This window comes from Dama dama, chromosome 23 (assembly GCF_033118175.1).
Source record: "Dama dama isolate Ldn47 chromosome 23, ASM3311817v1, whole genome shotgun sequence".
NCBI classification, from domain to species: domain Eukaryota; kingdom Metazoa; phylum Chordata; class Mammalia; order Artiodactyla; family Cervidae; genus Dama; species Dama dama.
In genome coordinates, this window is record NC_083703.1 from 74,552,275 (window position 1) to 74,576,982 (window position 24,708).

The 24,708-nt window shown below is 49.2% G+C and overlaps 4 protein-coding genes across 9 annotated transcripts; 2 read left to right on the plus strand and 2 right to left on the minus strand.

Annotated features, from left to right (window-relative positions):
* Nucleotides 1–32: 32 nt before the first annotated feature.
* ZSWIM3 (zinc finger SWIM-type containing 3) lies at nucleotides 33–15,289 on the plus strand. Of its 4 annotated transcripts, XM_061125881.1 has the most exons (3): nucleotides 33–221; nucleotides 375–437; nucleotides 12,950–15,289. In XM_061125881.1, the coding sequence occupies exon 3, from the start codon at nucleotides 13,017–13,019 to the stop codon at nucleotides 14,871–14,873; it is 1,857 nt and encodes a 618-aa protein (XP_060981864.1). In that variant the 5' UTR covers nucleotides 33–221; nucleotides 375–437; nucleotides 12,950–13,016; the 3' UTR covers nucleotides 14,874–15,289. The 4 variants fall into 4 exon arrangements, with proteins under 4 accessions (XP_060981864.1, XP_060981863.1, XP_060981867.1 ...); XM_061125880.1 differs by having other exon boundaries at nucleotides 33–437; XM_061125884.1 differs by lacking the exons at nucleotides 33–221; nucleotides 375–437 and adding an exon at nucleotides 11,087–11,171.
* Nucleotides 15,290–16,444: 1,155 nt separating this feature from the next.
* ZSWIM1 (zinc finger SWIM-type containing 1) lies at nucleotides 16,445–21,661 on the plus strand. Of its 3 annotated transcripts, none has more exons than XM_061127382.1 (3): nucleotides 16,445–16,486; nucleotides 17,429–18,834; nucleotides 21,403–21,661. In XM_061127382.1, the coding sequence occupies exons 2-3, from the start codon at nucleotides 17,575–17,577 to the stop codon at nucleotides 21,565–21,567; spliced, it is 1,425 nt and encodes a 474-aa protein (XP_060983365.1). In that variant the 5' UTR covers nucleotides 16,445–16,486; nucleotides 17,429–17,574; the 3' UTR covers nucleotides 21,568–21,661. The 3 variants fall into 3 exon arrangements, with proteins under 3 accessions (XP_060983365.1, XP_060983366.1, XP_060983367.1); XM_061127383.1 differs by having other exon boundaries at nucleotides 16,457–16,750; XM_061127384.1 differs by lacking the exon at nucleotides 21,403–21,661 and having other exon boundaries at nucleotides 16,457–16,750; nucleotides 17,429–19,487.
* On the minus strand, nucleotides 20,224–21,394 carry SPATA25 (spermatogenesis associated 25). Its single transcript, XM_061127387.1, has 2 exons — nucleotides 21,207–21,394; nucleotides 20,224–20,825 (listed from the first exon to the last, which is right to left on the minus strand). The coding sequence occupies exons 1-2, from the start codon at nucleotides 21,259–21,261 to the stop codon at nucleotides 20,224–20,226; spliced, it is 657 nt and encodes a 218-aa protein (XP_060983370.1). The 5' UTR covers nucleotides 21,262–21,394.
* A 278-nt stretch (nucleotides 21,662–21,939) lies between the features above and the next one.
* On the minus strand, nucleotides 21,940–24,702 carry NEURL2 (neuralized E3 ubiquitin protein ligase 2). The gene is made up of 2 exons (XM_061127385.1): nucleotides 23,633–24,702; nucleotides 21,940–22,445 (listed from the first exon to the last, which is right to left on the minus strand). The coding sequence occupies exons 1-2, from the start codon at nucleotides 24,372–24,374 to the stop codon at nucleotides 22,330–22,332; spliced, it is 858 nt and encodes a 285-aa protein (XP_060983368.1). The 5' UTR covers nucleotides 24,375–24,702; the 3' UTR covers nucleotides 21,940–22,329.
* Between the last annotated feature and the right edge of the window lie 6 nt (nucleotides 24,703–24,708).

The following is a 24,708-nucleotide window of genomic DNA, read 5'->3' on the forward strand; positions in this document are numbered from 1 at the left end:
TCCGGTGAACCCATGCGTGATTTGATATGACGGTGAGGGGGCGGAGCCTAGAGACGATAATTAGGGTTCAGTGTCATTTCCCCTCTTGTCAGAGAGCAAACCCACCTAACCAATGGTGACCCCCTCAGGCCGAGGGATTCTCCTGAGCTCCGTAACAAGGCACCCAATAGAGGCCCTCTCTTAAGGCATCCTGGAGACCGCCAGCCTGTAGACCTTCCTAGGTGACCTCTGATCCCCGGTGTTGATCTTAGTGCAGCCCCTGGGTGGGCCGAGGGGGCGGCCATGGAGCTAGGGAGCTGCTTCAAGACCTACGAGGACTTCAAGGAGTGCTTCAGCGCCTACAAAAAGGAGAATAAGTGTTCCTTCATTCTCAGGGACTGCGTCTCCGTCCGGTACCACAACCTCAACCATGGCACCTGTATCCGCGAGGACATCCTGTAAGGGCGTGGCGGGGGCGGGTCAGGACGGTGGGGAGGAGGCCGGACAGTCCCAGAAAGGAGGGCGGCCTGGAGGAGGGAGTGCACCTGGGCGCCCCCCCACCCCGCCCTGTCTCTGAACAAGTCCACATTAAGCACCTGCTAGGTGCCTGGGAAAAGCGCAAAACCTCCACAGGCATCGCCTTTTGACCACCCACGTCACCTCCACTCATTCACTCCTTCATTCCCAGCTTTTCTGGAATTCATGACGACTGCAGTTTATCCCATTTTTTGAGCACCTGCCATATCCCAGACACAAAGTATGGCCTTCACAATGGATAAAAATGCCTTGGCGAGAATTTTAATCATGTCTTCTCTTTACAAAGCAGTAACACTGGTCAGTTATTGGTTGTTAAATTGGTCATTCATTCTTTCATTCTTTCCTTAGTTCTGTAAATCGTTCTCGAGCTCTGGAGATTAACAAACCGGTTTTCAAACACTTCCCATGCCCCAGGAGCGTCCTCTATTCTAGGTACGCTTTCACCCACAGGGGTTTATTGAAAACCACAGGCAAATGTTATTTTTCCCATTTGGCAGGTGAGAAAAGAGGCTTGGAGGCTAAGTTAAGGGTTGAAAAACTCAACTGCCTTCCGGACTCAGGTGAAACAGCCCCGTGTAAGAAAACTGAACTTTTAATTTAACTATATGAAAAGGAATGATGAAATAATCAACACCAGGTCTTTGTGCTAGGGAGAATAGATGTGGAGAATAGTCGTGTGAACTGGGAAAAATGGAGAGCAGGCCAATTAACTCCAGCTGATGGCCTCCATGTGAAAGTGAAGATCCAGTGTTCCCGGATATGGGGCAAATGGAGTTAGCAGTCCAGGCTTTATGTGAATGTGTCCACTTATTAAAAATTGGAAATCAATTCACATGTGAACATGCACTCTATGGGCCAACTCTGAGAGTCAAACTGTATCTGAGTTTGAGACCTCCAGATTGAGACATTTGGCCAAAGCTCACTCTCTGGCCAGGCAGGCGGTGTTTTTTTCCCTGCTCTGAAGTCCAGTGCTGTGCTGGGTACAGATAAATATGAATAAGTAACTAAACTTGCCCTCAAAGAGCTTGAGATGGCATAGTACACGGACTAGTGTGTGGTAAATGCTTTATTAGATATGCGCAGAGGAAGAAGTGACAAGTGTCTGGGAAGACAGGAAGGGCTTCACACTGGAAGTAATGGTTTCTGCTGGGCTGTGAATGAAAGCAGAAGGCTAGTGCAGAAGTACAGTGGTTAACATCAAGTATCACGGAGGGGTTTGACCAAAAGGAGCCGTAGAGTGAAGACACAAATATATGAAAGAATGTGGCGTGTTTGAGAAACAGTATAGGATACCGTACCTGTCAGGCGGTCATGTCAGTCGCAATTCACCCATCAATCAAAGCTTCCCTGGTGGCTTCACTGTAAACAATCCGCCTGCAACGTGGGAGACCTGGGTTCGATCCCTGGGTTGGGAAGATCCCCTGGAGAAGGGAAAGGCTACCCACTCCAGTATTCTGGCCTGGAGAATTCCATGGACTGTATAGTCCTTGTGGTTGCAAAGAGTTGGACACAACCGAGAGACTTTCATCAATAAAAGGTCTTCGAGCTTCCCTGGTGGCTCAGATGGTAAAGAATCTGCCTGCAGTGCAGGAGAGTGGGGTTCGATCCCTGGAGAAGGCCATGGCTACCCAATCCAGTACTTTATGGAGAATCCCATAAAGTATGACTGTGAGGTGTTTGGACTTTGATCTATGCCTGTAGCATCTTTCTAAGCAGTGAAAGAATGCAAAAAAAAAAAAAAAAAAAGGCCCTGCTTCAAACTGCTTAACAGTATATGCCAGATAAAGTGCAGTAGCCTTCCTGTTGCCCTCTTGATTAAGTCCAGGACTATTATTAACCTGGCTCGCCAGACCATCTAACCCTTTTGACCTCCCCATCTTGCACTGCGTGCTCCATCCTCACCGACTCTTACTCCATCCATGATCAGCCCCTGTCCCAAGCCCATAGCTTCCTAGTCCTTGCACTTAACCACTTCTACTGGTTAGAATAACCTTGTCCATCACTTATCTTAGCGCTCTCTTCCTTAAACGTCAATTGTGTTGTATACTATCCTCTCTGTACTGTATATCCTGAACTAAGATACCTAACATTTTTCTTTAAATTGTTCTAATAGTCAAAGAAACTTTAGAACCGATGTAATAGTATATAAGAAGTAACAGTATGGTGGCCAAAAAATAGTGTATCTTTTAAAAGTAGCTACTAAACATTCTTGTGTTATCTGCAGTCATTTTGGACCACTTGTGGAAAACTCTGTCTTAGCTAGTTGTTACTTTTCCTTCAGATACTAGCGTAATTTCCAAAAACCCTTTCTTAACTCCCTGAAGTTAGGTTCAGTGCTCCTACTCTGTGTTCTGACAGCGCTTGTTATAGCTCTTTGCACATCCTTTTGGATTATAGTTTACAGAAGTTTCCCTGGTTTGCTGAGCTCTTTGAGGGAGGGACTCTGGTTTACTATTTTTTGCATTCTCACTGATTAACACCATGCTGCTTGCTTAGAATCAAGTCCAAACATCTCATAAATGCACCTAGACACCCTTCAGGTGGATCACCTCCAGGGTCTAGCACCGGGATTGTCTCACAGAAGGCCTTAAGTAACCATTGAATGAATGAGTCATCGAGTGTTAAATGTATAACTCGTCGAAACTGGTGCTGCAGGGGCTCAGAGAAAAGTCACAGTGGGCTAGGGAAGTAAGAGAGAAGGAGGCTTGAGCTAGGCCCTCAGAGACAGGGAGGTGTCAGGAGGTGTATTTTCTGTCTGCTGCTGTAACGAATTACCACAAACAGTGATGAAAGCAACATAAATTTAGAAGCTTACCGTTCTGTAGGTTAGAAGTCAGGCACAGATCTGACTGGGCTAAAACCAAGGCATCAGCAGAGTTGTATTTCTTTCTGGAGTCCCTGTGCATGCGTGCTAAGTCACTTCAGTTGTGTCTGACTCTTCACAACTCAATGGACTGTAGCCCTCCAGGCAAGAATACTGGAGTGGGTTGTCATGTCCTACAGGGGATCTTCCTGACCCTGGGATCTAACCCAAGTCTCCTGAGGCTCCCGTGTTGCAATTAGCTTCTTTACCTCTGAGCCACTGGGGGAGCCCCTGGAGTCCCTGTAAGAGAGTCCATTTTCAACTCTTCCAGCTTCTAGAAGCTATCCACATTCCTTGACTCATGGTCCCCTTCCTCCATCTTCAAACCAGTAATGGCTGATGTAGTCCTTGCATCATATCACTCTGACCCTGCTTTGTTCCATCTCCTTCTCTGATGCCCTTTCTGCCTCCCTCTTCCATTTTTTAGGATCCTGTGATTATATTAGGCCTGCTCAGATAATCTAGGATAATTTTCCTTTAAAAAAAATCAGGTAATTAGTAACTGTGATTCCATCTGCAATCTTAATTCCCCTTTGCCATGTTATCCAACATACTGACAAATTTTAGAGATGAGGCAGTTGGCATCTTCAGGGGCCCATCTGCCTATCACAAGAGGGTTAATATCCTGGAGGGAGAAGTGGTGTGTGAGCTAGTGCATATGTTAACATGTTGTCCTTGGCAGGCAGTGAGGAGACATACTTGACTAGAAGGAAGATTTATGCTGGAGCAGTACCAAAAAGAATGGCGGGGACTTAGCTAACAGAGGTGCAGATTGGTTTTATTTATTTTTGCAGGTTGAACAGTTTTTAAAATGAATTTGTTTTCGAGTGGTCAATATAGTCATTTAATTTTTTAAAAATTTCAAATTACATCAAAGTTTGCAAAAGGCAGTATGTTATCTAGAGACAACCATTCTTATCTTCCTGACATACTCTGAGCTTGAAAAAATATATCTTGTGTGTACATATGCACCTTTAAAAAAAAAACCACAGGTGACTGACTCTTTTTTTTTTTTTTGGCGGCAATGCACCACATGTGGGATCTTAGTTCCCTAACCAGGGATCGAACTCAGGCCCCCTGCATTGGAGTCTTAACCGCTGGACCATTGGGGAAGTCCCTTGCATACTACTTTTACATATCATTCTGCACCTTGCTTTTCTCACTTATCAATGTATTTTTGGAGATTACGCCACATCACTCCATTGTATGAACCATTTAATTCATTGATTTTGGAGATTGTTAACTGAAAACTTACTCCATGCTAGTGTCTGGAAACAGTGTTGAAAAACATAAGTTGAGTCCCTGCCTTCATAGAGCTTGCCCTCAGTCAGGGAGACAAATATTAAACTCTAATTGCAGAAATAACGATTTCCTTAAAATAGTAATAAGACGGAATTCCCTGGCAGTCCAGTGGTTAGGACTCTGCAATTTCACTGCCAAGGGCCCAGGTTCCATCTCTGATCAGCCTCAAAGCCAGTCAGTCAATCAATCAGTAAAATAGTAGTAAGAGTCTAGGAAAGACAGGTAGTAAGAACCAAAGGAAAGTCTAAGGTGCCAGGTGGGGAATGACAAGGAACTTTAATCTTGTACATAGTGTGGGTGTTAGCTGACACTTGATACCAGTGCAGGCTCTTGGGGAGGAAAAAACAGCCATCCCTGATATTTTGTGGAGATAAGTTTACAAAGCACATTCACCTCCTTACCTGACTTGGCCCTCTGAATCTCCTTGTCAGGAGTAGGTTTCACTCCCATTAAATGAGTTAATACATGTAAAGTGTTTACCACAAGGCCCACTACACAGAAAATATTCCATAAATATTATTGCCTTTATAATAATGTTATTGTGCAGGTGGGGGAAACGGCCAGGAGAAGTTGAGTGTTAAGAGGACTGAAAGTTCTACCTCTCTGCTTTACATTAAGGCTCCTAGTTTCATTAGGTAACTCTTTGAAAGCGGTTACCCCCTAGCTCCTGTGTTCTTAGGCAAAAGGGAGGAGAGAAGGTAGAGAGAGTCAAGGCAGGCAAGGAGCAGAGGCCCAGGTAGTCAAGACTTGGAAGAGGCAAATAAGAGAACCTGTAACAAAAACCATCCTCAGCCCCAAAATCACCTGGTGGGAGCCAGGGAAGTCTGAATTTGGGGTACAGTTACAGTCAAGGAAAATAAGAATGTGCAGAAAGGAGTGAGCAAGTCGGAGCAGGGAGTGGGGTAAGATTTCTTTCTTTTTTCTTTTTTGGCCACACCACACAGCATGTGGGATCTTAGTTCCCCTGCATTCGAAGCGCAGAGTCTTAACTACTGGATTGCCAGAGAAGTCACAAGATTTCCAGAAGTTGTAAGAAAGCATCAAGGTGTTAGCTGAAGATCAGACCCATCCTGTTTATTGCCACAGCTTGACGTTCCCTCCTCAACCACTGGGTTGTAACAGCATCCTGGTGTTGATTCATTCAACACATTTCTAGTGAGAGGTAAAAAGGTTTACCCCTCCAGGCTTGAGCTAGGGTTAAAAAGATTGAGTGAATTGTGGCCTCTACCCTTGAGGATAATCATATGCCAGAGCTAGTTTGGGAGGAAGTGAATTCTGAGCAGCTCAGGCTTTCAGCAGAGAGGGAGTGTCTGCTTGTTGGGGTATTGTAAAGGGTGTTCTTGGAGCTTGTGTTGGATACTGGATCTGTGCCAGAGTGCACTGTGTTGGGCTTTTGAGTGATGTATGGATGTGTGGGATGAGCACTTCTCTTGTGCAACTGGAGGGCAGGTGGGGGAGATGTTTTCAGGGAGTAATTTAGCAGAGCAGTGTTTCCTGCAACCAGACAGACATACTACTGGTGGTCAGGCGAGATGATTTTCAGTGTTTATGTTAATATCTAAACATAAAGATCCTTATTAAATAAAGTGAGCTGACTCAAAGAAAACCCATTTGAAAATACTAATACAAAGGTTATAGGAATGGCTATGGCAGATGGAAAGAGGGTTGGTGCTTCCTTGAAGTTCAGGAAAAACTGGCATATCTGTTAAAAGTGAGAGCTCTGAAGTCAGAAAGACAGGCTTTAACTCTGACCAGGAGCAAGACTTAATTTCCATGACACCGTTTCATCCTCTGCAAAATGAGGAGGATGTGGTGAAGATTACATAAAATTCATGTAGTGGTTTAAGCACAGTAATATTTGCCAAAGTCGTAGCTGTAGTACATGACAGAAAATGGTAAGTATTTTTAAAAGAGTCAGAGAATTGTGTTGTGGGAGTTACTACTAAATGACCCAAAATCCCAATCAACTGGGAGAGTCTGTGATTTTTATGCTCAGTTTCCCTTCCCATATTTTTATGTATGGCTGTTACGTGTGTTTTTCTTTTTGTTATGTCTTTGGGGGATTTGATAGTCTTCAAACAGTCCGTGAAGTATTCTGTTGTCTCTCTCCATTACTGTTCAGTCTGGAACACGTTCCCAAAAAAAGTGTTCAAAAAAGGTAGCTATTAGACTGAAGACTGTCGACCTCAACATGAATCTGTCATAGGTATACATATACATATATCCCCTCCCTTTTGAACCTCCCTCCTCTGCTAAGGATTTTACAGACATCTTTTATTTAATCCTCATCACACCCTTTGAACTAAGCCTTTGTTATCTGAGTTTTCATTTTCCACATATCCCTGATGGCTCAGACAGTAAAACATCTGCCTATAATGCGGGAGACCCAGGTTCCATCCCTGGGTCAGGAAGTTCCCCTGGAGAAGGAAATGGCAACCCACTCCAGTACTGTTTCCTGGAAAATTCCATGGGCAGAGGAGCCTGGTAGGCTACAGTCCATGGGATCGCAAAGAGTCAGACATGAATGAGCAGCTTCACTTTCTTTCTTTTCTAGTCACTAGGCTGTGTAGGAAAGCAAAAATGATACTAACAAACTAGCCACTTTTGAAATTAGTTACTACTTAGTCATTCCTTCTTGCTTGTCTCCACCAATTCCGTCAACATCTTTGGTAGTCAGTTTCTGGCTAATGAGTAGATGGGGTAAACCTCAGGATAATACAGTGCAAATAAAATTGATTGCAGACTGAAATAGCACATCTTCCAAGAGCTGTGGTACTTCGTGAAGTCCCTGAGAGTCATGATAGAGATATCCTTACATTCCCCACAGCCTTATGCCAGCTGACAGATGGAGAAGGGAAATCAAGGACAGTGATGTGATACAGACTTGAAAAGCAAAGGATTTGCAGAGAAAAAAACTAAATTAGGCCCTTAGGAAACGTGATAAAGCACAGGAATATTTTGGTAAAACTGACCTTTACATATTGCAAAAGTGAGCCAGGAAATAAAGTATAAGAATGTTTGGGGGAAATACATCAGGAAAAAAAAGTTGACTCTTCAAGTGGTTCTTTGATTATTTTAAGAATTGGCAGACAGCCACCGTTATAGCTTGTTGTTCAGTTGCCACGTTGTGTCCAACTCTTTGCAACCCCATGGACTATAGCACATCAGGCTTCCCTGTCCTTCACTATCTCCCAGAGTTTGCTCAAATTCATGTCCATTGAGTTGGTGATGCTATCAAACCATCTCATCTTCTGCCACCCTCTTCTCCTTTTGCCTTCAATATTTCCCAGCATCAGGTCTTTTCCAATAAGTCAGCTCTTCGCATCAGGTGGCCAAAGTATTAGAGCTTCAACTTCAGCATCAGTTCTTCCAATGAGTGTTCAGGGTGATTTCCTTTAGGATTGACTGGTTGGATCTCCTTGAAGTCCAAGGGACTCTCAAGAGTCTTCTCCACCACCACAATTTGAAAGCATCAGTTCTTCAGTGCTCAGCCTTCTTTATAGTCCAGCTCTCACATCTCTACATGACTTATATTTCATTACATATAATATTTTCATAATTTTCATCTCATTGTTTTAAAGATCTGCTCAAATCTTTTTTTCTACTATTTTCTATAAAACATGGATTCTGAAAATGCCTTTTGGGCTGCAATTAACTGAAAATCCTGACTCAAAATGCCTTATTTCTTAGCCCAAAGAAGGTGATTGTTTCAGCGGCTCAGGCTTTTCCTTTCTTTCCACTCTGCCATCTTCAGGTCTCAGCTTTGTCCTCAGGTTGTCTCACCACATGGCACATATGTAGGAGTCACATTCAGAAGAAAAAGCCTGCCTTGGTTTCCTACAGACTTCCTATCACGTTTCTTTGCAGAATTGGGCCAGTATCCATGGCCATTCTTAATGAGATTTCCTTAACTGGCTTAGACCATCCCTGAAGCACTTAGCTGTGTGGGAAGGAATGACAACCTGAATGAAACTGGCTTGAAGGAGGGAAGGAGGGGGATGGGGGATGTTGGATTAATTACCAACCGATCCTGCCTTTTTTTTTTTTTTTAATTGAAGAATAGTTGAGGAACTCCCTGGTGGTCCAGTTGCTAAGATGGTTAGGACATGGGCTTTTATCACCATGGACCCGGGATTGATCCCTAGTCAGAGAACTAAGATCCCACGAGCCTCAAGACGTGGCAAAAAAAAAAAAGAAAGAAAGAAAAAAATAGTCATTGTACAATATTACCTGTTACAGGTGTACAGTATAGTGATTCACAATTTTCAAAGATTTCACCCCATTTTTATTATAAAATATTGGCTATATTTCCCATGTTGTACAGCATATCCTTATAGCTTATTTTATACCTAATAGTTTGTACCTCTTAGTCCCCTCCCCCCTTGCCTCTTCCCACTGTTAACCATTAGCTCGTTCCCTGTATCTGTGAGTCCACTTCTTTTTTGTTATATTCTCTAGTTTGTTATATTTTTTAGATCCGACATATAGGTGATATCATATTGTAAATCATCTTTCTCTGCCACAGCCTTTTAAACAAATTCACTTTTGTGCATGCTAAGTCACTTCAGTCGTGTCCGACTCTGTGTGACCCTATGGCTTATGTAGCCCACCAGGCTCCTCTGTCCATGGGATTCTCCAGGCAAGAATACTGGAGTGGGTTGCCATGCCCTCCTCCAGGGGATCTTCCCAACCCAGGGATCAAACTTGAGTCTCTGACATCTCCTGCATTGGCAGGTGGGTTCTTTACCACTAGCGCCACTTGGAAGCCTGAATTCACTTTTAGTCGTGGCAACTATTCTTGGATCAGGTACTGATTATTCAGAAACCAGTGCTCTGTTATTTCTGTATTTATAGATAAGATTTGGAGGCTGAGAGGAAATGAAGTGATTTGTTCACTTTCACACAGCTAAGTGGTAAAGCTGGAAATTAAACTCAAATCTTGAGTCTTGTTCCTAACTCAGATTATATTGTCTAAAATGGCTTGACTTCACCTGTAAAAATTCTGTTCATTGCTTGAGGTGCAGTTTACGTGCAGCAAGGATACAAATTTCATGTGAAATTAATCAAAAGCTTTAGATCTGTTCCAAACCCCATAGTCAAGGGGAATTACTCTTTATTCAGTTATAAGTGTATTGCTTGTATCTGTTTAACCTTTCACTTAGTTCTGACTTTACTAATCATCTGTGTACTAATCTCCCTGCTCAGCAGACTTTGACAGTAAAGCCTAATTTGTCTCCATTACCTTCTGAGCAACTAGTATAGTGTTTGGTACATAATAGACTTAGTAAATGTTTGAAAATAAAAAAAGGACTTGTCCAAAGTTACAGTTAATAATAGTGCTGGGATAGAAGCCAAGTCCCCTGGCAGAACTCTCCTGGTGATCTTCCTAACGTGCTGTAAGGATCATCATACTATAAGATGAATTTTCTGTCATGCAATCACTCATTTAACGTGTGTATTCTGAGCACCTACTCTGTGCCAGGGGCAGTACTGGGCACTGGGAGTACACTGGGGGCACATTCCAGTTAGAGTAGATCTAACGACCTACAGAGTAGATTGGCTGACTTCCTTCCTTCAGGTCCTGGCTGAGCATGCTGGGCTACAAGCACTAAGGGGGATTCAGAAGTATAAAACCCTATCCCTGTCTTGAAGAGAGTCTGTGCCTTTGCTTGGGAGATAGAAATAAATATAGATTAAAATGACTACAGTGCTCCAAGAATTCTTCCAAAAGACTTGTGTATTTCACTGTGTGTAAGTTACAGCTCAGTACCAAAGATTAAGGGAAGCAGGAGAAAATGACAGAGGCTTTAACCTAGTGCCCCTGAAGTTTGAAGTGCTTGATGCCAACAAACACAGTATGTTTGGAGATCTTTAAGGACACTATTGAACCTGAACAAAGTATTGAGGGTCAAGTTGAGGAAGATAAAAATGAGAATTTAGAAGGAGAAATATTTTGGAAGAAGACAGGTAACATAATGGTTAACTACATAGACGGTAGCCAAGCAGGCTCAGTTCAAATCCCAGATCCTCCAGTTTTAGCCAGGGGATTAAATCCCAGATTCTCATGCTCGAGAACCTCTTTTTTTTTTTTTTTCCCCCGAGAACCTTTTTAAGGCTGTTGTCCCGTCTGTAAAATGTGGTTGGTAGAATCCTTTTATTAGTATGAAATGATGCATGTAAGGGGTTTACATGGAGCCTGGTATATAGTAATCCTTAATATATGCAAAAGTGGGAGAAATGAATTTAAAAGACTTAACATATTGGATGGAGAAGGAGGAATTAAAAGAATGCTGATGTCTCCACCCTGAGAGGTGGAGTCGTTAATGAACCCGGAAAAGGGGGATGATCTTTTGATTGGCACTCACCAGTGTCTTTTTTTTTCTTTTTTTTTTTTTTTTTGACTAGGTTAACAAGCATGGATTATGAGCACATAAAGTCAATACAGTGTGATGAGCTAAGATCTATGCCAAGATGTTGAGCCAGCGGAAGGGTAGGGCCCATCCTGAGGGCTTGGGGGAGGCCTCCTAGGAAAGAAGGTAGTTGCACATAGTCCTGAGGATGAGTAAGCTCTGAGATGAGGACAGGTGGGTAGGGCGTTCCAGACAGAGAGACAACATGAGCAAAGGCACAGAGATGAGACACAGTGTAGGGAACCCGGGGAGCAGTTGGTCTTTCTAGGGTACAATAAAACAAGATGGTGGGGGCAGTGGAAAACAGGTGGGAGAGTCAGAAGGAGGCTGTCCCATGGTCACACCTTGCTGGCCTTGCCATACCACCTGGCCGCTCCCTCAGCCAGGGATGACGTGGCTGCCCCCTGCGGTGCACACAGCAGGTGCAGGCATTTTCAGCCGCAGGCCCCTCCGCCCTGTTATTTCAGGCCAGACATACTATTTCTTTAAGCTTGCCCCCACAGGGTGAGCAAACAGGTCCAGCTGGATTAGAGTGTTTGAGAAGGGTTGTTGAGATACCAAGGTTGTGTCATGTCATGCCAGGGGCTGAGATTTTTTTTCCCCTCCACTAATCTTTGGGTTGGGACCTGTCTGAAAAGGCAGGGGTGTGACCTGTCCCACCCACCTGTGATTCCTGAGTCACTCAGCCAGCCCATCTTTGACAAGCATCTGCTGAAAGAATAGCATTTGTGCTAGGTGCTTAGAATATGCTGAGGACTGATTTACTCTTGCCACTTGAAAACAGCCCCATCCAATTGGAAAAGTACTGCGTAAATGCCCAAGAATAGGTCGCAAGGCTTAGGAGCTGTAATAACAGTAGATGACTCCTATTTAGAATAAATAAAAGGCTGAACCAGGCCCTGGGCTAAATATTATATCTGTGGCTCATTTAAATCTCGTAACAACCCTATTTAGTTTTATTTTATGATGTTAAGGAAACTGCATACAGAGAGGTGAAGTAACTTGCCCAAGGTCAAACAGCTTCTGAGTGGTAGAGCCTGTATTCAAATCCAGAGAGTCAGCCTCCAGCCTCCCCACTGTGTAACCACTACTGCTACCCAGAAAATCTACTAAGCCTTTTGTTTCAAATAAATGCTATGAATCTTAAGTAAGGAGCAATTACTGTGGCTTGAGGGCATCCATAAAGGTTTCCTGGAGAAGGTAGGACCTGATTTGGGCCTCGAAGATAGAAAGGGGGGAGAGAACAGATATTCAGTTTAACTACTGTTCTCCTTTGAGTAGGCACGTTCAGCCTAGAACGGCAAAGCTCCAGAATCCCAGGGATCATCTAGCCTCAGGGTTCTCACTCTCAGGATGTAGACGTTTTTCTTTAAGTCAAAGACGAACCCAGATCTTTCCTTTTAGAGAGGAAGCCCAGATTCACCCTAACCGGAGACCTCTTTTATTTTTGCTGCCTGGAGGAGAAGGCAGAGAAAGCAATGGCTCCCTGAAGGCAGGAATGAAAGGACACTTTAGACAGCAGGTAACCAGTTCTGCTGTTGCGGCTTATCTATTTCCCCTTGTATGGTTGCCTCAGATTGACAGCTACAGATGGGAAAAAGAGAGTAAATAAAAGGAGTTGGAGCTTATAACTTCTGTAGATGCAAATGAAGGGTGTTTTAATTGGATGGGGTCTTGAAGAAAGACTTGAATACTTTGGGACTGGAGAGTGAAACGTAAATCTTTCTCTCCCACATCCTATACCACACTGTGGTCTCCAGGAAATTTATCAGGCACTGTGAGTCCCTACAGGGCCTTGACTTGTAAGAGAAAAATGGGTGGTCAGCACCTGTTTCATTGTTGCTTCTGCCTTCCCTAGATATGTGCAGGTGAAATTTGTCTGTATTCGGACCCAGTCAAACAGGAAGAGAGCAACAGAGGCAGACATGTGCCCGGCATACTTGCTCCTGCGGTATAATGAGAAACTGGATAGACTACTCGTCAGTGAACTCAACACACAGCACATACACATTGACTCCAAAGCCATGGGTCCTAGAGGAGACGCCACTGGCAAATCTCAGAAGAAACTCCAGTCTGCACAGCCCGCGATCAACAAAGACCTCGGCACAGCTGCGAAGTCCCCGAGTGAACCATCGTTTTGCTTAGACAAGGTCCAAATACCCACCAAGCCAGAGCAGGAGGGCATCACTCCTTCTGACCTGGCCAAGATAGCCAAAGTGATGAAGAACTTTCTTAAGGTGGACGTGGGTTCCATGGCCTCCTTCAGCGTGGGCAGCAGCCAAGACCTGGACCGGCTCAGCTTCCAGAGCAGCAAGATGAGTGATCTGTTTGTCCGCTTCCCAGAGAATCTCTTGCTGCACCGGGTGGAGAACGTCCAGGGCCACATCCTCTACACTTTCCTGGTGGAGAGCAAGGAACGAGAGGGACGGGTGGTGCACTTCGCGGTGCTCAAGGCTGAGACAGCCACCTCCGTGGCCAAGATGCTGAGCATCTTTACAGAGTTCAACTCAGATTGGCCCAAGGTCAAGGTGGTCTTCGTGGACCCGTCCTTCCCTCACCGAGCCGTCCTACAGGAGGTCTTCCCTGGTGCCCGCACCCTCCTCTCCATCTATCACACGACCCGGCTCTTGGAGAAGAAGCTGCATCGTAGTTCCGCAGATCCATCCTTTAAACGGCTCATGAAGGAAGCCCTGCGGGAGGCCGTGTTTGTCACCTCTGAGACCAGCCTGCAAAATCTCTGCCAGATGTCTCGGGCCCTGCTCGATGAGCAGCTCTTCAGCTTCCTGCAGGCCCACTGGTTCTCCTGTGAACTGCTGTGGTACATGCACGTCAGGAAGGGTCTGCATGCCTGCAGCACCTACATGGACAGCCTGGACATCGTCACCAGCAAGGTGTCGAGCCTCTTCCGGGAGCAGCAGTCCCTGCTGGACTGCATCCTCCGCTTCGTGGATTACATAGACTTCTTTAACACCAAAGGCGTGAAGAACTTGCCCACCGCTCCCCCCAAGTTAAAGAGAGCCCGGTCAGCAAGCACGGCCCCCAAGTCCAAGAAGCCTTCCGGCCTCTGCAGAGGGAGCCTCAGCAGGCCCCCCGTGCAGGAGGCCAAGCCAGAGCAGGTGCAGGGGCCGCCGCAGCAGCCTCCCCCGGGGCAGCCCTCGCAGGGCGGCATGCTGGCTTCCTTACGCCACAGCAGCTCTGACCTGGCCTACAAGCTGTGCCACAATGAGTGGGCGGTGGTGCAGAGCTCCACGCACCTGGTGGACGTGGCCGGCTACGCCGTGGACGTGCAGCTGCTCGAGGACTCCCACCAGGTGAGCAAAGACGGCCGCAGCTGCAGCTGCTCCTTCCAGCAGCGGTACCACCTGCCGTGCCGGCACATCCTGGCGCTGCTACACACCAGCCAGAGGCCGGTGAGTGAAGCCATGGTGTGCCGCCGGTGGCAGAAGAGGTACCAGCACCTCCTTGGGCCCAGCGGGGAGCTCCGGGACCCCATTCTGATCCTGGCGGATGCAGGCCAGCCAGGGGAGCCGGGACGGAACGACATGATTCAGGAACTAAGCAGGGAACTTGCAAACCTGCTGATGCAGAGTGAGGGACCAGAGCTGGAGGAGCGCTGCTCCACGCTGCGCAAGATCGTGGACATCTGGGCGGCCCCGCGCCAGCCTCCTGAGCCCAGTCACCAGCCGGGGGACTTCAGGGATGTGGGCCGCCTCCCTTTCCTCTGGGGAAAGCAGGAGGAAGGGGAGGGACTGGATCCCGCCGGTACCACCATCCATGGTTGAAGCACTTGCACTGGCACACTAGGCCGCCAGCCCCTCTCCCTAGCAGTCTGAGAGCTCAAAGCAGGCAGGACATGCTCGGGATCAGCGTTTTAACCAGCGTCTTTCTAGGTAGGGTTAGGAAAATGGTTCCAAGAGAAAGAAGAGGAACCCTACTGGGTGACAGTCCTTTGAATCTGCCCCATTTCTGCCCTGGCTTTGGTTTTCCTAGAGAACCTCATTCATTGTTCAAGGCCAAAGTTATCTCCATGCAGAAAGGTCATTCCTCTTTCTCCCTCAACCCCTGAGATCAGATCTTATTCACTTTACAGAGATGAAACCCAGCCCCAGGATAGGGGGAGATAAAACGGACCAGGTTTCAGGGACTAAAGGGAAGGAGGGTGCTACTTGGCTGTTGCTGCTCTTTACAAAGAATTTATTTGTACTTATTTTTATTCATATTAAAGTTTTGTTTTGTTTCTGTTCTTTAAATAAAAGCAAATAAGCAAGAGAAATGTGTTCTGCCTGAACAGGGAAGGAATCTGATGGGGGTTGTGCAGCCAAATAGAGTCCGATGCCTCAAATTCAATGATGAGCGATCCACCCCTTGCTTCATCCTCTTCCTGCAACCAAGTCTTCAACATGAACTTCAGGCTGCCTCATATTCTAGCCCAAAGAAGCCAAATAGATTGGGAGGGAAGAAACCTGGGTCCAAGACTTGACTGCCCTCAACTTGCTGGGGGACTGTGGGCAAGTCCTTAATTTCTTTGACCCCAGTTTCCTCATCTGCAAAAACTAATCCGTTGGCCTGTTCTAATTCCAGTTTCCCTTCTAGATTCAATGGAGGTTTAAGCACCAACACAGACTTTTGTTGTTGCTAGTTTGTAATCTTAGTCACCTAAAGCCTGGTAGCTTCCCAGCTTTCCAAGAACCATCTTCAACGGAACCGAGGTCAAAAGATGGTAGTCAGTCCTGCTTCTTGCAGTAGTTCACCATGACCTTAACAGTCACAACACTATTCTGGATCTTGCCTGTAAAATACTGGAGGGGTTGGGCTGAGCAACACCCAAGTTCAGCTCTCTCAAGAAGATCTCGATCTCCTCAACTCCGAGAGTTGGGCCCCTCGACCCTTGTTGGAGAAGCAAAATTTGAGACCCAGGCCTCAGCTTCCCCATAAGACAGAAGACAGTACAATCACACAGGCACTACTTCCTACCCTCCTGGGGCTTTGGAATTGGACCAGAAAAGAAAAAAAAAAAAAAATCTTGAAACACTGCTATTTATTTTCTTTTTGCTTTCTGGCCTCTGAGGGAGTTTCCATAGCAACCCGCCCCTCCAGCCCTCTTCCCAGACGTGTGCTTCTGCAGTTTCAGCTCCAGGGCTCAGACTCCAAAGGATGCTGGTGTCTTCAGGCTTTCATTGGTTGCTGCCAGCCGAGCCCCTCGTAACCCTGGTAACAGCGCCCGCCCACAAATCGCCGGGCTATGATTGGTCGTTGCCACAAAGTCCGAAAGCGAATTTCTCAGGCCATTGGCCCGAGTCACGGGAAGCTGGCGCCGCGGTTGGTGAGCCTAGAGGTCAGTCAGAGTCAGAGGCAGGGTCAAATAGGGAGAAATGGCGACCGAGCCAAGCTGTGGGTGAGTAATTCCTTAAGGGGTGGAGGTGTGAGGCAGCTGGTGACCGCAGTCACCATGACACAGCCCCCAAAAGGTTGGGAGGTTGACGTCTCTTCTGGCTCTGGCCAGACTCCGAATGCGAACATCAGACATCCACATCCTGCCACCTGGGTTAGAGGTGAGAGGTCAGAGGCCGCATCCCCTCTCTGTCTCTGGTTTTTTACTGTGGCAAGCAGTCAGAATCCCGAGCCAAAGACTCAGCTTCCAGCTACTTACTGAGTGATGGTAGGCAAGTCACTTAACTTCTTTGAACCTCAGTTTCTCATCTGTAAAATGGGGACAGTAACCCGGTTTGAGGGGCTAAATAAAGGAAACATTTGAACAAAGTATTACAGTTAATAGAGGGATTTACGTAGAGGGAGGAAAGACTTATGAACACTTGTTAACCCCGTTTTCGGTTGAAGGGATTGAGGCTAAGAGGGAATCACTGGCTTGCCCAAGATCACACAGTAAGTCTGGGGCAATTGCAGTTCTCTTGTATATACCAGGACCAATGAAAGAATGGAGGCCAAGAAGTAAATACAACGTGCTGTACAAATATTTTAAATATTTAAGGAAAAAAAAGGCAGCTCCGCCCTTCACACTCACTTCAATCTCTGGCACCAAATCTTTCCATGCTGACTTCTTATCAGTTATGTCTCAGTTCCAAGTCATCTTCCCACCACCCAGAGACAGCTTCCTTGGCTGCCTTGGCTAAGGCATTCCTCCCTCCTCCAGCCTACCCTTACCCCGTTTTAGGGTTATTGTAAATTTCATTATCTGATACATCCTTGTTTGTTTACATGTTTATTGCATATCCCTCAGAACAGTGCTGATACATAGTTAAGGAATAAAATATTGTCTGGATGAATAATTGAAGAGCCAAGCCCTACTGGCTTCTTATATCTCTTTTTTTCTCCATAGGCCCATCTTTGGATTAAGATCTGGGGTCTGCAGCCCAGCCTCAAGCCTTGACTTAGTTGGAGCTTTAGAGAGTGGGAGCTTTCTGTTTGGCAGCCACACAGAGCAAATATTTTGACCTTGGCATCGAGACATTTCCCATCTCCCCCATGGCGCTGACAGTGCTGAATGAGCTCCTGATTGAGGACCCAAGCCCACCTCTGCTGTTCTACCAGCTTAACAAGACTGCCCAGTTAGAGACCCTCAACTATCAGAGCTGCTTTATGCAGAGGGTCTTTACCCATTTTCCTGAGATCTTATTTATCCACCGGACCTATAACCCGAGGGGCGAGGTGTTATACACCTTCCTGGTGGATGGACCCCGGGTGCCGCTGGAGGGTCATCTTTCCCGGGCAGTCTACTTCACCATTCTTGCCAAGGAGGATGCTGAAGCCTTGGCCCAGATGTGCCAGGTGTTCAAGAAGTTTAACCCAGCATGGGAGAGAGTCTGTACCATTCTGGTGGATCCCTACTTCCTCCTGCTGCCCACGCTTGCTATGGAGTTCCCCGCAGCTGAGGTCCTGCTCTCGGCCTTCCACATCTGTAAGTTCCTCCAGGGCAAGTTCTGTCAGCTGGCCCTCGCGCAGCCGGTGGAGAGGCTGCTCCTGAGCGCCCTGCGGAGCACGATGTGCTCGGCCACAGCCGGGAACCTGCAGAAGCTGTACACGCTGCTGAACACCTGCGTCCCGCCGGCCCGGCTGCCCGCGCTCCACTCACACTGGCTGCTCAATGACCGCATCTGGTTGGCCCACCGCGGGAGGAGCCGAGCCGAGAGCAGCCGCTATTTCCAGGGCCTGGAGGTCACCACTCGCCTCCTCAGCCAGTTCTTTGGAAGCACCCCAGTGGTGGAAAAAGGCATGAGCGCCCTGCTCCGGTACCTTCGGCAGAACTCGGGAGACAAGGTGAGTTTCAACCTGGGCCCGAGTCCCCCGAACCATTACACCCCGTTGGAGGGCAGTCCCGAAAGCCCCAAAGTGGAGCAGTTGGTGGAAGCCCGCATCCAGCACTCACTTAATGCCATCTGCACGGGGCCGGCCGCCCAGCTCTGCCTGGGCGAGCTTGCTGTGGTCCAGAAATCCATGCACCTCATTGGCTCGGGTTCCGAAAAGGTGAACATACAGATCCTGGAGGACACCCACAGGGTGCAGCCCCAGCCCCCGGCCAGCTGCAGCTGCTACTTCAACCAGGCCTTCCGCCTGCCCTGCCGCCACATCCTGGCCATGCTCAGCGCCCACCGCCAGGAGCTCCAGCCCGACATGCTGCCTGCTGAGTGGACGGCGGGCTGTGCCCCCAGTCTCGGTGACATCCTGGGCAGCACGTGGAGCGAGACCCTGGAGAAGCGCTTGGCCGTAGCTCTCCTCACGGAGGAGGTGAGTCAGCTCCTGCAGCATTGCAGCCAGGAGGAGTTTGAACGGCGGTACAGCACCCTGCGGGAGCTGGCCGACAGCTGGATCGGCCCTTATGAGCAGGTCCAACTCTGATTACCTGTGGTGCTCATCCTCTGTATCACTCACATCCCCCTCCCACACCCTCCCCCCAACACTCACACTACTGTCCTGCCTCGGACCCTCCTTCCAGGGAAGAAGCACGAGGGTCTCCTCTTCTGCAGCCTGCTACCCACAATGTGTCTGGATTCCTAAAACAGGAGGCAGCGAAGCTGTCCCGTAAAGGGCCCGATAGTCAGTATCCTGGACTTTGCTGGGCACTTACAGCCTGTTGTATATTCCTGGTTCCTTGTCTTTGTTGTGTGGGTTGTTTTTGTTGTTTTTTTCCCTCAACAACCTTTTCAAAAAGTAAAACCCATTCTTAGCTCAAGGGCCTTAACAGGTAATACCTGCTCTAGGATAAGAGATAAGACAGTGAAGATCAAGACTGGGACTTGGTAAGAGCTTCCACAGTCATGAGATGACACCCTACCCACAGAGGAAAAGGCCCCCCCAGAGGCTGAGAGCCAGGCTGTCAGCCTCGCCACCCGCCACGCTCCCCGATCCTGAGGTTATTAAAGTGAATGTTGTCTATTTTAGCACTTGTCTAGTTTCTTGTCTCATAGAAGGAAGTTTAGGAAATACTGGGTTCGCCAAAATGTTTGAGTTTTTCTGTAAGATGTTAGGAAAAACCCGAACGACCTTTTTGGCCACCCCAATACTATAGAACGACTAGACTTTATAGAGTCTGACATTACATTGCAAACCCTGGTTTCTTCCCTGTCTGCTTTCTGAGGCCGGGTGCTGCCTTTTACTTGCTCTGGGACTTGAGGCAAGCCTCAATTCATTCACCTATAAAAATGGAACTTTCCCGGAGCACTGGTAGGATGAGAGGAGACTGGGCATGTGATGGGCTGACGCCCAGTGGGTGCTCAGAGTTAGTGTTAATAAGAGTTAGTGTTCCTTCCTTGTCTGTGGTCTCATCACCTGCCCTCAGCAGAGAGAGACAAAAGGCAGGAGAAAAGTGCACATTGCCTAGGGCTTTGCGCAAGAATTCTGATGGGAGTACCAGGACGGTACGAAAGAAGCCTCCACTCTCCAGGCAGGGCCACCTACCTCGGTAATTCTCATTGTCACTACTCTGACCAAAGACCCATCTCCCAGCTTAATGGTTTTTGGGAACTTCCTGGGGTCTGGGCCCTGAATGGGCCGGTGTTTGTCAGAGTGGCTCAGACCACCACCTTATTCCAGTCCCTGCCATAGGTACCACCAACCCTGCCTGCCCAAAAACCATACGGAGAAGCCACCCTATGAGTCTGGTGCTATTTCATCCAGCTACAAGTAGGAGCCAGGAGGCTGGCCCCTCCGGGATCTTGCTAAGGCCATTGGCCCAGAGGCTTTGTGGGCCTGCGCCTGCGCCCACTGGGCCCTCTCCACAGCCCCCTCCGGCTCCGGATGGGCCATCATGAAAGCTTGAGCCGCCCGAATCAGGTCCTCCTCCCGCAGGCCCGGGACGGGCACGGTGGGGATGCCAGCGATCATCATGGCCAAGGTCAGGATGCAGATGTTGGGCTGGGAGCTGGCCTCCTTCCCCCCTGCTTCAGCGGGCATCGGCGGAGCCCCAGGTGACGGCCCACACAGCAGCAGGGGCACGGGCCTGCTGGGGCCGCCCAGCTGGGGGGCTCTGCTTCTGGAGTAGCCATCCTCCCGGCCCAGGCTCTCCGGCTGCCTCGCGGCAGGGAATTTGTGGCAGTACCAGTTGTACTCCTGCCTCGGTGGCTCCCAGCCAGCGCCCCCAGGGGCCGGGCCCCAGGCCTGGGCAACAGGTGTCACCTGCTCAGCTTTCTGGCTCAGTGGGCCTTGTCCGCCAGAGGCCACCACCCCTGGCTCTATAGGACTATAGAGGCCAAGAGATGAGCCCGGAGAAGCGGCCCCACCTGCAGAGACAGGAATGGGATGGAGTGTTATTCTTGGTCTCGGAGGAGGAGGCCCTGAGGGGCAGGGCACAGGAGCAGAGCCCTGGGATCGGGAGCAATTAAGAGCAGCCCAAGAGGGCGGTCTGGTGGTTGGGAACTGGGTTTTGCTCATATCCACACCCCAAATCAATCCCTAATGCAGGTAGGTGACGGAGCCATGCTTATTGAATGAATGAATGAACAAATGGGTGGCTCTTGGCAAGGACTTTGGGAATGGCTTTCTTCAAAGAGAACTGACTCCAGGGCAAGCCCAACAATGCCCAGCAGAACCGCCACCTCCCCAGAGCCAGGACTCAGGTTCTCAGGAAGTTGTACACCCTCCAGTTCTGTGGGCCCCCTCACCTTGGCCAGAAGACGGAAGACCTGGCTGAGTCTGTGGAGACATGAAATAGGACATGGCTGCCCCAAAGCCCCTATTTGTGAGGGAACAGTCATCTGCCTCCTGTCCTACCTTCTCCTTCCCTTCTAGAATGTCACCTCATAGTCCTTCCCTTTTACACCTGGAACCCACCTCACAGGATTGACCTGTTCATTCTAGAACCTGCATATGACAATGGATGGCGCTAAAAGAGTGCTGGACCAGGAACGGGGCATTCTAGGTTCTTGCCTTTACCTTGGACAAGTCACCTGGACAGTCCGTTCCTCGATATCTCTATCTGTAAGATGGGGAAATGACTGCCCACTACTTCACCAGAAGTTATGAAGGATCAAATGAGATCATTTGTATGAAAGAAATGATCAGAGATACAAATAAAGGAATTGGGTGCTTTGTGCCCTGCAGTGTGTGCAGAGGAAACACCCTGTATTCATTCATTTGCTGTGTGTCCTTGGACAAATACATTCCCATCTCTGGGCTTCCACTTCCCATCTGTGAAATGATGTAGTTGGTCTAGGGCATTGGTTCTCACCCCAGGCTGCACGGTAGATTCTCTTGGAAGCTTTTAGAAATCCTGATGCTCAGCCTTATCCCAGGGTTAACTAAATCAGAATACCAGGGTGAGACCCAGTTAGTAGTATTTTTCAAAGTTTCTCAAGTGGTTACACCATGTGCCAAAGTTGAGACCTCTGCTTGAGGGAAATGCTTCTCAACCCTGGCTATTCCTTAGTATCTCGAGGGGAACTTTTGCAAAAACAATGTCCTTTGACAAATCAAATGAGAATCTCTGGTATCAGGGCCCAGAGCGCTGGCAGTCTGTCTTAGATCACGAGTAGTCAGGCTAGGAGTCACTGGTCTAGGTGATGTCGAAATGCTCCCTTTCTCTCACCTGCCCTGCTGACCCCCAGTGATTCTAAAAGAAATGCCCCTCACAGACTTCAGGGGCAAGAAGACCCTCCAAGGATCGGTGGCAACATCAGCTGTGTTTATTTCCATCCTGGCTGGCAGCAGTGTGGCCAGCTTCAGGGCAGGCACGCCTCTGGAGCCAGGATGCACTCGCGTGGCCCTGCTCCAGGGTGGTGCAGGCCTTCACTCATACTTGCAGAAATCCTTAAGTCCTTTGGGCAGATGGAGCCCATCAATGGCCAACCGGTGCACCACGCTCCTCTGGATCACCAGGCGGCACAGGGTCTGCAGGGACGGCACTGTGGAGAGAAGGCTATCTAAGGCAAAAGCAACGATGGGGGGTGGGGGTGCCGAGACCCAGATCTAGGTCTTGGTCCCTTCACTCTCAGGCCCAGGCTGGCTGGGGCCGTTTACATGATTGAGATAAGCACCTCTTGCGCAGCACTTTCCCAACGGCTCTGTCTCCTTGATAGCATCACCCTGCTCCCTTTCCCTCCCTTAGCAGCTTCTGAGGGCAGGGGTAGTATCTGATAAACCTGCGCAACCCAGCCTCCAGCACAGACCTGGCACAGAGAGGGTTCTCGTCTACTGAATTCATAAAATGTGAATTCAGATATATGGCTTCCCAGGCGGTTCAGTGGTAAAGAATCCACTTGCCAACGCAGGAGCTGCAGCATCTGTGGGTTCGATCTCTGGGTCAGGAAGATCCCCTAGAGGAGGGCATGGCAACCCACTCCAGTATTCTTGCCTGGAAAATCCCATGGACAGAGAAGCCTGGTGGGCTGTGGTCCATAGGGTCGCAAAGAGTCAGAGGCAAATGAGTGACTGAGCCCACACGCACGCTCAGATGTATAAATAAAGGGTTTAATGGTGCTATCATGAACCAGACCTCAGGATTCAGAAGCTCTCACCTGGGGTTTAGAGGTGATGCCTTTAAACTCTGTACACTCAAATCGATGAGTATTTGTCTAACAGACATAATTCTCAGAGGACCAAAATCTAAAATTGGTTTCGAATTCATGCCCTAGGTTAATACAGAAAATATTGGCAAAGCCAGAAAGGGGATTTAGAGGACATCCTAATCGATCACAGCCAAGGTGGATAAATCGAGGCCCAAAGCCAGGGGAACTGACTTGTCCAAGGCCCCAGGCAGAGGCAGAATCTGAAGTCAGATTCCCCCCTCCACCTTTTTTTTTTTTTTTTAAATATCTATGTATTTATTTGGCTGTGCCAGCTCTTAGTTGCAGCATGCAAACTCCTAGCTGTGGCATGTGGGATCCAGTTCCCTGACCAGGGATGGAACGCCAGGTCCCCGCATTGGGCGCACAGAGTCCTAGCCACCGGTCCACCAGGGAGTCCCAGGTTCCCCAACTTCTAAAACAACGCTGGGCAGACCAAGGCCTTGCCAGCTGGTTCAGAAGTCCTAGCAGGTTCCTGCCCCCCTGGGGGCCAGGAGGGGTCGCTGCCCAGGGGGTGGGGTACCTACAGCCATACTCCAGCTGGACCAAGCGCACGCTCTTGGTGGAGGCGAAGACGTCCACCACCGCGTAGAGGGGCTGGGCGGCTGGCAGCCCCCGGGCGCTGGGGCCCATGTCCTCGCCGTTGATGACGATGTGCATGTCAGCTGTGCCGTCCGGGCGCGGGCAGAAGAGAACGCCCAGGCGGCTGCGGCGCGCGGTCGGAGGCAGCACATTCAGCTCATAGAGCTGATCCAAGAGGTGGCTGTACAAACCCGGCCGGCTGCGGCCGACCAGGCGGTCGCGGGGAATGCGAAACTGCTCGATGCAGAGATACGGTTCCACCAGGAGGGCTGGGGGACGACTGGGGGCCAGGGCCTCTGCCTCCGGGCGGCCCTCCCGGGGCACGCGGTTGTGATGGCGCGTGATGGCGAAGACCCAGGTGTGCCCGAGGCTGACCAGGTCGGGTAGCGAAAACTCGGGCACGGCGGCCAGACTGGCGGGGTCCAGCGCGGTCAGGCCGAGGCGCAGGTGCCCGCACCAGCCCAGCTCTTTCTCCTCGATCTCAACCAGGAACACCTGGCCGGGGGCCAGCGGCTCGCGACTGAAGCACACGCCGTGGGCGAAGCTCTCCACGCGTGTGGCCCGCGTCCCGGAGAGGTCCACGCGGATGTTGGCACCATGCACTGGGTGGAAGCGGGTGGGAGGGGGCTCGGGGCGCGCCGGTCCCCACGGCGCACCCAGCCCCACGGGGTCGGAGACAGCAGCCATCTCCCGGCCATGGGGCAGACCTGCGGGCGCCGGGGGCTATTTTGGGCAGCGGACTCAGATGGTGACCACGGGAGGGGGGCGGGTGCACCATGTAAGGTATTGCCCCCCGCCCACCGACTCCCTTCCCCGAGGCTCTGCCCAGGGGTCCTAGCGCCGCTGGCTCGGCCATCCCGCCTCGAAGCGGGTCCCGGGATGCTCGGGGGTCCCGGCCGTCCACGCTTGGGTCTTCTGACCGCCGGCGCCCGGAATGCGACCTGCCGAACCCGCTGACCTTCGCCCGGGTAGAACCTCCGCCGCCCTCGTCCTGCCCACCCTCCCCAGGTCCCTAGAGGCC